The 11,151-nt window shown below is 45.4% G+C and overlaps 1 protein-coding gene across 3 annotated transcripts in view; it reads left to right on the forward strand.

Annotated features, from left to right (window-relative positions):
• LOC114858569 (thymocyte selection-associated high mobility group box protein TOX-like) overlaps positions 1–9,754 on the forward strand; it is a 53,778-nt gene extending 44,024 nt beyond the window's left edge. For all 3 annotated transcript variants that reach the window (XM_029155959.3, XM_029155960.3, XM_055510388.1), the window contains 5 exons: positions 3,774–4,004; positions 5,482–5,562; positions 6,929–7,315; positions 7,397–7,536; positions 8,069–9,754. In XM_029155959.3, the coding sequence (XP_029011792.1) occupies positions 3,774–4,004; positions 5,482–5,562; positions 6,929–7,315; positions 7,397–7,536; positions 8,069–8,111 (882 nt within the window). In that variant the 3' untranslated portion in view covers positions 8,112–9,754. The remainder of the gene's footprint in view (positions 1–3,773; positions 4,005–5,481; positions 5,563–6,928; positions 7,316–7,396; positions 7,537–8,068) is intronic.
• Positions 9,755–11,151: the final 1,397 nt, after the last annotated feature.

Raw genomic sequence — 11,151 nt, forward strand, 5'->3', positions numbered from 1 at the left:
ACAGTCACTTCATTAAAACGACTAAACAGAGCCCACATGATCCCCTTTCCGTTTGTTCACTCTCTCCTGCTGCAAGATGATGCGACCGTCCTAAAACAACACCAGCTCTTAGATGCAGTCCTTCAGATGGTTTGTGTTGAACTTTAATACAGCATCAGTAATCACATTTTATACTTATATGGGAAAATGCAAAGCATGACAAAAGAAGCGAACCTGTCCAGGTACTTTGGGTCTGAATGGGGTTATTACATTATTCTCACTGCTGCTGGTGATTTATCTATTTATAAACGCTTAGAGTCTGTAACAGCTGCTCTGTGCTACTGTGGACACGTTTCAAAGTCCAACGGCGCGACGGACCATTTTACAAACGCCGTTATGAAAAGAGCTCCGACCAAAGCTGTGCAGCGCGTTTGATATCCTGCTTTCTCGTCTCACTTTTCTGGCTGGTTCTTCGCAGGAGCCGAGTCCAGTTCGACTCGTCTTGGATGTAGCTGCTGTTTTTAAGGGCCTCTTCGGTATCGGTCACCAGTAGCACTCGTGCTTCATCTGATTCTTCGCGCCGGCGTGTTCCCAGGTGATCTGCGTTGACGCTGTGTTTCTCCAGCCTTTTTTTTCCAGCCGTCAGGTGTGAAACCCGCGCGTACGGACCGGTGCCGAGGCCGCGGCCCGGCGTTCGCATCATGATTTGGTGAGATCAGCGTCGCTTTAAAGAGGAAAGCGCACGTGTGCATCACCTCCGAGTCGTTTGCTTTTATGGCCTTTTGGAATCGATACACGGTGCCGCAGTCTCCACTCCGCTGCTCACTGTATATGATGATGATGATGATGATGCATAAATTCTGGAAGCCCTGACTGCTGGAGATCTTTAACGCTCTGCCGTAGTATTACCTGGTTTTATTGTCTAATTTTCTGTCTCTTAAACTCCGTCAACGCCGGTGGCTGCACCTGTTCCTCTTTTTGCCACCACGCCCGCCCCCCCCCCCCCCCCCCCCCCCCCCCCCCCTCTTCCATCTTTACATCATCGCGCCGCACTTTTCTTTTTGATCGCGTCTCTCTCTCCTCCTCATTCGGGCAGTTATCGGCCTGTCAATTTTAATCTTCTCTTGTCTGAGCAGCGCTGTTCACAATTACAGCTGCCCCCTGCTCCCAGTCCCCCTCCTTTCACCCACCACCCCCTCAGCTCTGGTTCTTTCCACCATTAAGTTGATGTAAAATGCAACTATGTCCTATTTCCACACAAAAACTAAAATATACATTTACATTCATATCCTCTTGTCGTGATGAATATTTGCCAATACTTAATCTAAACATGAGAATTTATGTGTTGTTAGAGATCTGACGACATAGTGGTGGATTTGAAAAGTTAGCTTGTTAAAACATTACATATATGTAATTGTGTTCGTTCAAAACCTGCACCAACATTATGTTGCATCATCATCATCATTTGTTGATGGGTGTTGGGTGTAGTGGGGGATACGTAGCTTCCACCAGTTGCACCAGTGGCCAAAACAAAGGTAAACCAGACTCGCATAAACAAAGAGCTACTTTGCACGCTCGCCATTTTGAGTTAACAGTTACATGGAGGGAAAGGTACGATTGAAGAGGACCAGATAAAGATCTGCAGCGACCGTATCAGAAAACAGGCCAGAAGGCAGCGCAGCCGCAAGATGTTGCAATGTGAACAAGAGACGCGTCTCACTCTCTTTGTTATCGTCGAGTGTCGTAATCGTGACAGTTTTTCTGCACCGACATGGAAAAAAAAAGCAAAACAGGAAACTACAAACAAACACAGAAAAGATTTAGTGAGACAAAAGTAAAATTTGCAGCATTTCTTGACGCTAACACGATGCTAATGCTAAATGTTCTGTGGAAGATAGAAAATAAGGTGAAAAAGTTGAAAATGACATTCTTAAACCATTATTCTATAATGAAGTGCAGTTACTGTGGGGAAAATTACTGTTCTTGGCCTCCTACTGTTTTAAGTTCAGGTCATTTTTGTACAATAGGCAAAATAAAGAAAGAAGTGAAAACTAGGCCCTTGTTGTCCTTGATGACGGCCTGTTCCTGTGAGGTCCTGTGTGTCCTCACTTAGCCCTCCGTATGAATACATGTGAATGTTCCTGGAGATTATTCGCCCTCTATTTCTCAGTGTTGTCATTCCATTAGCTCTACCTTCAGTTTATTCTGTTTTCACTTAAAAGGCTTGGGTGGAACAGATGTCATTTCAAATGCCTGTCTTCTGCCTCATTGCCTAAAAGTGAGGGATGATTATTTTTTAATGAAATCAGGCGTACTCACTCACACACACACACACACGCACACACACACATACACACACACACATACAAAAAATATTACCTGTAAGCTGTGAAATAGACAAGCAATTCTTTCACATCTCTCTGAATGGGAACATCCATTCATTTCCGTGCGCCACAAAAGCCATTTTGAAGTTTTTTCTTTAGCTGCCAAATGTGCTCCTGGACCTTGAATTTTGATTAGTTAATTTCATGCTGAGTGCAATACGGCGCGTTGTTTGGCAAATGTTTAGCAGAAACAATGTGCTTTTTCAAAAGCGGCCGTTTCCTGTGAACCGATTGTCAGTCAAAGGGGTGAAGAGAGAAACACGGCGGTTGCTTAATCCCTTGATGAGTATGCATTAGACGAAAGCGAGCGTCTCTAAATGTCCTCGAGTCGCTGCCTGATAGTCGTGCAGGGACAAATCTTTTTTCATGGTTTGTTTTGCTGCCCCTGCTGAGTTTTAACACTGAAACGCAGGATCAGTGGATTATATGAAGGAGAACATTCGACGCTGCTTAAAATGTCTCAGAAGGCAACCTGTTGAAATGGGGACTCGGCCTTGGAGATGAGCTCTCTGCACCAAAACAGATAGGACTCTCACTGCTAAAAGCCTGTAGCCTGTAAATCTCCATAGCTCCTCAACCATAAATACAATACATACGTACACTTCATTTCCCATAATGCCAGTGTGTATCATTATATGCTCAGTCATTATCTCTGTCCGATGGATGGAAACTGGATTGTTGCCTGGTCTTTATCTATCTGCTTCTCTCTCTCTCTCTCTCTCTCTCTCTCTCTCTCTCTCTCTCTCTCTACCTTATTCCTCTTGATGTCCTCAGCGAAGAAGGTGATTTCCATATAGAATCACAACCAGGATCAGGTGACCTGGATTTGACTCCCTGTCGGAGCGCTGCGCGGAAAATGGAAACGCGTCCGTGTGTTGTTGGCTCCGAGTACAGAGCCGCCTTTGCCTCCTGAAAGCGGAGCCAGGTTGCGGCGTGTTGACAAACCCGAGTGGGTGCATGTGGAAATAAAACGTAGCCGCAATAAAAAAAGGTGGATGCTGCGATTTTAAAGCCAGTGAATCTACTGCCGGTTAGATTATAATTAGCCCTGGACTCCCTCCCCTCTCCTCCGGACCCTCGCCTCCCTGCTCCAATCCAATACCCCAGAGTCCAACCTGTCTGACTGACGTCCTGTTAGTCCTCATTCACCCGTGTCGGTAAATTGATGTGTTTTCTCTTCTTAGAGCGAGCTGCGGCTGCTTTTCACAGAACCCCTCTGAAGCCTTCTCTGAATATCGTATCGGCTGCTTGTGAGCGTTTGCATGTACAGCGGTTCACGCGGGGCTTTTAACACCTCAAGCGTCCCATCGAGTCGACGCCTCGCGCTCGTAAACGCGCTCAATGTGTCCCGTTTGTTTGTCCGCGCGGTCGCCTTTGTCTCCTTCTCTCATCACCTCCTCGTGCTTGCAGATAAACAGCGAGAAGCGCTCGGCGGCCGAAATGATGAAGCCCAAACCCAAGCCGCAGAAGAAGAAGAAGAAGAAGGACCCCAACGAGCCGCAGAAGCCCGTGTCGGCGTACGCGCTCTTCTTCAGGGACACGCAGGCGGCCATCAAGGGCCAGAACCCCAACGCCACCTTCGGCGACGTCTCCAAGATCGTGGCGTCCATGTGGGACAGCCTAGGAGAGGAGCAGAAGCAGGTACGGGGCCGATGCCGGGGCCTCGCGTGGCCCCGTGCCGCCAGCAGGGGGCGCGCGAGCCGCAGCATTGTGTGCCGTGTAATTACCAGAACATTGCTGTGAGATGCAGCTCACCTTAATGAGCTAGTTCTAAAGATAATCCATCCGGTTATTCCCACTCCCCTGACTCTCATTAAAATGATTTTCTTTCTAAATTTAATTCTAGCTAAAGGAAGGGGGGGGGGGAGTTATCTGTGCACCCGCCGTGGAACACTGAGGCAAACACAGTCGGGCGTTTCACAGATACAAACGGTCAATATGGGAGAGATATAAACACATCTGGGATATTTCCACTTCATAATGTAAAACTGATATGTTATGTGGGTAAATACACTCGTAGCGTCTATTACTCTTGCAGATATGTGTCCATGCACATAGACACTCACCTTTGCTCTACTTTTTACTATCAAGATGCAAAGTCAGGGTTTTTTCTTACAGTAGGAATCAGTCCATTAAAACAAAATACCTCCACACCTTGCGTCTCTATTGATCAGTCTCATTTCCACTGACTAACTGTGTTAGTCTCATTGGTTATTTGGACCCTCATCCTTTTCTTGCTCTTTAGCGTCGCTGTTAATAGGAAACACTAATGATCACAGAGTTGGTCCTGCAGTAACTTTATAATAATACTAGTTTTACTTTTGCACCAAATATCAAAAGCTTCAGATTTCGGCTCATTTGACTAATATTTCTGAGAGTGTCAGTTTTCTCTCAGTGCTGGTACTAGTCTCACATTAGCAGTATTATCCAAAACAACCCAGCGTAAACTTGTTTTTCCTAATAATATTTGTGTTCTGCATAATAGACCTGATTTGCCTATGGCAATCATGGCTAATAGCCCTATTTCCAGGCACTCGGCTGCTTCCTACACAGGCACGCTTAGATGTGTACATGTGCTTTAATGAAAATCGATTCATTCATATGCTCTAATAAAACTAGTTTGCTTTCATTCAAACACGGCAGCTGCAGTTTAAAGTAATTATAGTTTGAAGGTAAAAGTCAACATGTGTGGGTTTTTTAAGGTAGGTTCATATACTGAACTGTACGATTGGATTCTAATGTATCAGAATAGTGTGCTTCTATATCTGTTACTGTGAGGCTGAAAGGAGATGGAGAGGCAGAAGTTCTGGTTCATTTCTTAGGGTGGATGGGATTGGAGATGATGTGATGCCATAATAGAGGGAGACACATAGTGATGAGGGAGTATTAGTGCAGTAATGATGAAATGGAGGTGTTCTGTACCATTGGCTCTGATGGAAAGGGAAACCCTGTGTGTGCGGACTCGCATGTGTGCAGGATGTGAGTAGGTAATTATGCATGTGTGTGTGTGTGTGTGTGTGTGTCTGTGTGTGTGTGAGGAGTCTGTGCATTTATGAGCGTCTCAGCTTCTCCTCTCACCTGAAGCCCTGTGTTTTTATTTTTTTTGCTCTCTTCACAGGGGTACAAGAGGAAAACTGAGGCGGCTAAGAAAGAGTACCTGAAAGCCTTGGCCGCGTACCGAGCCAGTCTGGTTTCCAAGGTAACGCTTATGACACACACTCATGTCGTGGCAAAAGGCTGTTGATGGATTGGGTGCTAAGTCCCTGCTAATGGGAAGGTTGGGGGCATCTAATGTATAAAGCAGACCATATACGGAACAAACCCTAATTTACATAGTGTGCAGATGTTGGGGGTTGGGTCGTAGAAGGCAGTAGGGTGATGTAGGGCAGGGGGAAGGTCAACCAATCAGTGCACAAAAGCATATGGACACAATATTGACTGTCTGCAAGATAATCTCTGATCCATGTCGTCATCTGCATCAGAAAGTTCTGCACTGTACTGTACTGTACATCCAAATCGTTGGGCTCTGATGTCGTTTCCTGCTAATTCACAGTGTGAATGATGGTGTTTCATACACACTGGTGTAGTAGGACATAGAATACAGAAAGCCAAGGAGAGATGCTGTGGATTGCATTGTTTAGTGCCGTCTTTTATTAACAGCACACAGCGTCGTGTGGGGAAGATTCCTTTTGTCATTCCATTTGTTCTGCACTGAAACAGCCTCATTTCTGTGTCTGGGCTCCTGCATATATATGCGTGTGTGTGTGTGTGTGTGTGTGTGTGTGTGTGTGTGTGTGTGTGTGTGTGTGTGTGTGTGTGTGTGTGTGTGTGTGTGTGTGTGTCCCTCCCTTTCCCATCTATCTGTCAAGGTGTCTATTGATCATTACCTCGGCCCCTGCTCTATTCATACAAATGGGCTCCATTACCTTCTAATCAACACTGATGGCTGGAGATGAGCAATGTGACAGCTCATCATAGGAGCCCAGAGTGGGTGGGACAGGGTGGAGGTGGAGGTGGATGGTGTTTTTAAGGCTGCTGCACCTGCTCACACTGACACGGCCCAAGTTTCAAAGGTCAAAAGTTTGGGCCGGTTTGAAGTTTGGATCGATTTAAAGCGCGGCAGTCGACAAGTGTCTGTGACGTGGAGCGATGCAATAATATACTGGATAAGTGTTTTCTATTGGAGCATTAATTCAAAATTGTCATGTCACAACCAGGAATGTGGGCGGAATGAACGAGCTGAGTGGAAATGTCTTCCTGCTTCTCGTGTAATTGTTTATTGTGACTGTTGATAGTGTCAGAGAATTGAGAGCAAAATGTAGACACAACACGACACAAGATGAATTGTGAAAGTCCCCAAGAGCTAAAACAACTGAAGTCCCAAAGTAAAAACAGTCAAAGGCCCAAATGGGCCCAAAGAGCAGACTTTATCCTGAAGAAACAAATCCTTTTTACGTGTAACGGATGTTGCTGTTCAAGCTATAACTTGATGAATGACGATAAACGGGTGATTTAAATGGCTGACAGCTGATTGTCTATTGAAACGATGCGCTCTTTGTCCACAGACATACAGTGACCCCGAACCAAAAAGTGCCCAGCAGAGCAGCCAGCCCTCCCACCTCAAGCAGCCCCTCTACAGCGTGCCCCCCCAGCCCTCCTCGCCCTACCTGGGCCCGCCGGGCTCCTTCCCCCTGTCGGAGCTCCAGAGCTACGCGGGGCCCCGTCACACCCTGGCCCCGGCCCTCGGCCAGTCCCAGATGCTGCCGCCCAGCATGAGTGCCTCTCCCCCGACCCCCTTCCAGATCAGCCCGCCCCTGCACCCCCACGCCCAGCTCTCCCTGCACCAGAACTCCCTGCTCGGCCAGCCCATCCGCATGCAGCAGTCGCAGCCAATCATCTCGCACCAAATGGGGCTTCAGGCGCCTTTGCACTCCCCTCCTCTCAGCCAACAGGTTGGTACCGCTGACCATTCAGATTAAATGAGGCGGGAGAGGGCCGCTGAATGTAATTTCGCCTGTTTCCCCCTCATCCAGGCGTTCTCCCATATGCAGGCCGACTACCAGAACAGCGTCGGGGGCTCACAGTCTCCAGGGGCCCCGAACCCAGTGCACGGCCAGAACCCCGACTGGGACAGCGAGTACTGCAACAGGGACTGTGGACCCAACCACTGCGGGTGAGCTCCTCGCATCGGGTGTAGAACATATTAATGCTGCGATTCCAGCAGGAAGAGCTCCACCCGGGACCCGGTGCTGCTGATCCTCAGCATCTCCTGTGTTTGGAGCGGATTTATCTGCGCGTCAACCCGGGGTCGGCGTCTGGGCCTGATCTCGTCTGACGCGCTTTGAAGTCGAGCGAGCCTGCGCTTTAACTCGCGCTCTCTGCGTTGGATCGTCGTAGTTTGGAGTTTGGGGGAGTTTAGTGAATAGTTTCCCGAGCGTCGGGGGAGATAAGTGCCGCGCAGGCTTTGTATTTGACATTTGCTACCAAGTGATCTGCAAATTTTGACTTTTGTACTTGTCTAAATGCTCACTGACGCCTGCTGTTCGTCAGTCTAGCTGTTGAAACCTTCAAAGCGATGTTTTATCGCCTCGCTGGGATTTCCTGATGAAACGCAGAACAAACAGGTTTACCTGTAGTCATAATACAGCTGTACTCACGTGTCCCGATAGCCAGATAAACAATAATAGGCTTTCTTTTTCTCTCAGCAGTGGCATGGGACCCCGAGACAAGCCTCTCTACCTCACTTGAAGTTGAAAGACCTCCAAATGTCAGACTCCAGGGAGCTTTCTAACATTACAACGACGTCATCGATATATCTGCTTCTACACCATTTTGTTTTTCTTTTTATTCTGCTGGATTTTGAAAATCCCAAAGACTGCTACAGTACCTTCACCTATTTGCCAAGCACTTAGATCAGCCAGAAGCCTGAGGCCCTTCTCTTGCTTTTCTTTTTTTTTTCTCCTCCTTATCAGTAAACTTTCCATTTTTTCGCGGGGGCAGCGAGCTTTAAGCTCATGCCAACATACTGGAAACGAAGACCAAAAAAAAATGTCTTCTCATCTTGTTTTGAATTTTTTAAAGATGCTTTCTCTGCTCCTCACTCCATTACGCTGTGTTTGCCATAGACTGCCCTCATTGGGGACGTGAATGCTCTAAGCATACTCAGAATAGGGGGCTTGGATAAAGGAGCTAACGCAGGAAACTAGAATACAGTCACCTCAGCCGAGATGGATGTACTTCAGAACAGACTGAAAGACCTGGACTGAGGGAAAGCGAATTTTACTGGCGATAGTCACAAACACAAGACATTTGTAAATCAATCTAGTAAAGGACTCCTCTATTCCCTTTATTTCTCACTGAGTGATTGTAAATATCACTAAAATGGATCCCTCTTACGTGTGTATTTAGCTGCAGTCCCTCGCGTTCTGTTTTTTTTTTACTTTTCTTCGGTTTGGTTGTGTTTTCCTTCAGGCGGATTGATTGAGGGATCTCACACACTAAAAGTTGTGTTGAAACTGTTCGCTGGTCTCGTTTCCCTCCGAATGAAGAGGCAGTCAGCGACCTAACGGCGCTCCGCTTCCTTGGGCGGCGGAGCTCTGATAGAGCGGGGTCGCTCACTTCACGGGGCCTCAAGACTCTACAGGACTGCAGAGGTCGTAGGTAAAAATGGTTCCTTTTAGCTCCTCCTCCTCTGGGTGAGGAAGGACCGCCCCCTCACTCATAACCCCGCCCACCGGCCCCTTAGTTCCAACACCACTTGTACAGGTGAATTTAAAAAAGTTGCTAAATGTGAAATGTTACTAAAGAAAAAAAACATAACAGTGGGTTTTAAAGTTTTTGACTAGTTTTATTAGGTGTTTTAGGATTGTGTTGAACTCATCTTTATCATTTTTTTGTGAAGAGAAAAAACTTTTTAAGATATTTTGTTTCGTTTCGTTTTGTTTTGTTTTTCACTGTAGCAGGATTTGCGTTTCGGAGGAATGGTCATGGGAGTAGATATTTTAATTTTGTGTAAAAACCTGCCAAATGTACTTCTTTAATTTGTAACGCCAGCGAGAAGAGAACCCATTTAGTTTTGTCAAATATCACGTTTTACAATGCGGTCATTCTATTTAATTTGCCGGTTTCTCATCTATTTATGAATGATATGAAGTAACATTTTGGCTTATTTTCATCAGGGTGCATTATTATTATTATTATTATTATTATTATTATTATTATTATTATTATTATTATTATTATTATTATTATTATTATTATTATTATTATATAAGAACTATTTTTTCAGAGGTTACTGTTGGTGCAATGCCAGCGTACCAGCATTAGATTCATTTTGTGTCACAAAAACTTCTTTTGTTTTCTTTTGTCTGTAATAAAATGTTTAAAGTGGACACGCGTGTCTCTACTGGTCACGGTTTGTCTTCACACAGTCACTGAGCAGCGCTTTATACCTGCAGCTGCCTCTAAACACAGCTTTGCACCAACCTGCAAGTATCGGAGGTTAATGAGGAGAATTTTGGAGCTTGATGTTGCACGAGTTAATGTGACTGTTGCCGCGTGGCTCATTAGTTGAGGAGTGCAGGGTTCTCAGTGTAGATTTGCTAATTAAACTTTTTACTTTTTTTACTTTATGCCAGATATATATATATGAAGTGTTTGCTATGTTTTTTTGGGGGGGGGCGGTTAAAAGTGCAATGAAACTCGAGGTTGATGCAGAACACGGTCTTTCAGAGAAATACCTGAGAAGAAAAACGGGACTGCCTTTAACTTATGAATTTCACAGTTGGATTAAAGGTAGAATAGAAATGGAATCCATCATCCCTCCCTTTTTGCTCCAACCCCCCCTCTCTGTGCAGATATTCTTGATGATGACACAGTGCCCCCTACTGCTGATTATAAATCTCACCTACCCAAAGATCATTTAATTACGTTCCAGTGACAACTAGGGAAGTGCAATACTGAAGGTTTAATAACAGAGGACACAGTCATTACCATCACAAAGATCCCAGAGAACCACGCATAAATGTAGATATTGCACAGCTGAGCTTCTCCATATCAATGTTTGGAAATCTAAAAAAATGAAGCTATTGTTCTCAGCACACGGTTTTACATTTGACAAAGATGTTTACATTGTAAGTGCAGTATTTTTAAATGCTAACCAATTAGGGGAAAAACATTTCCTGCATATAATGACCAGTGAGACTGCCATAGAAATGCTGACAGATAATGACAGTAGAAGAGCAGTCAGGACTCCCATCATTGTTCCTCTATCTCCATCTGCTGGTGATGAATTGCGTTCACGAGAAGTAACCTGTCTACAGAGAAACAATATAAAAACACAATTTGTTCCAAGAAACAAATATTTGCACATCGTAATTTTCATTTCAAGGATAAAAAACGGGCCCAGTGCTCAGATTAGGTTTATGTCGCCCCGACTGCAAGCGTCACTTCTAAATATTGAAAATGACCCTGGTGTAATGTCAGCAGAAAACCTGCAGGGAAGCCCAGATTATAATGAGACTGAGTCATGAGTGCAGAAATAAGTGAGGAAAATATTACATAGAAATCTGTCTCACTCCTGCTTTAACATATTACCTCTGAGGCCTGGTTTGGATGTGTGCAGGCTCGATTCGATTGGAATAAGCTGGTGAGGCCCTTCACTGTCATCATTTACAGATAAATGAAGCAGTCGGATCAGTGCATTATGTGTAAGACGCCAACAAAACGCTCTGCGCGTCACTTGTGCTATATTGGCTCCTTTTCTGTGCAATCTCCCATCACTAATATC

The sequence above is a fragment of the Betta splendens genome, chromosome 7 (assembly GCF_900634795.4).
Source record: "Betta splendens chromosome 7, fBetSpl5.4, whole genome shotgun sequence".
In the NCBI taxonomy this organism is placed as follows: domain Eukaryota; kingdom Metazoa; phylum Chordata; class Actinopteri; order Anabantiformes; family Osphronemidae; genus Betta; species Betta splendens.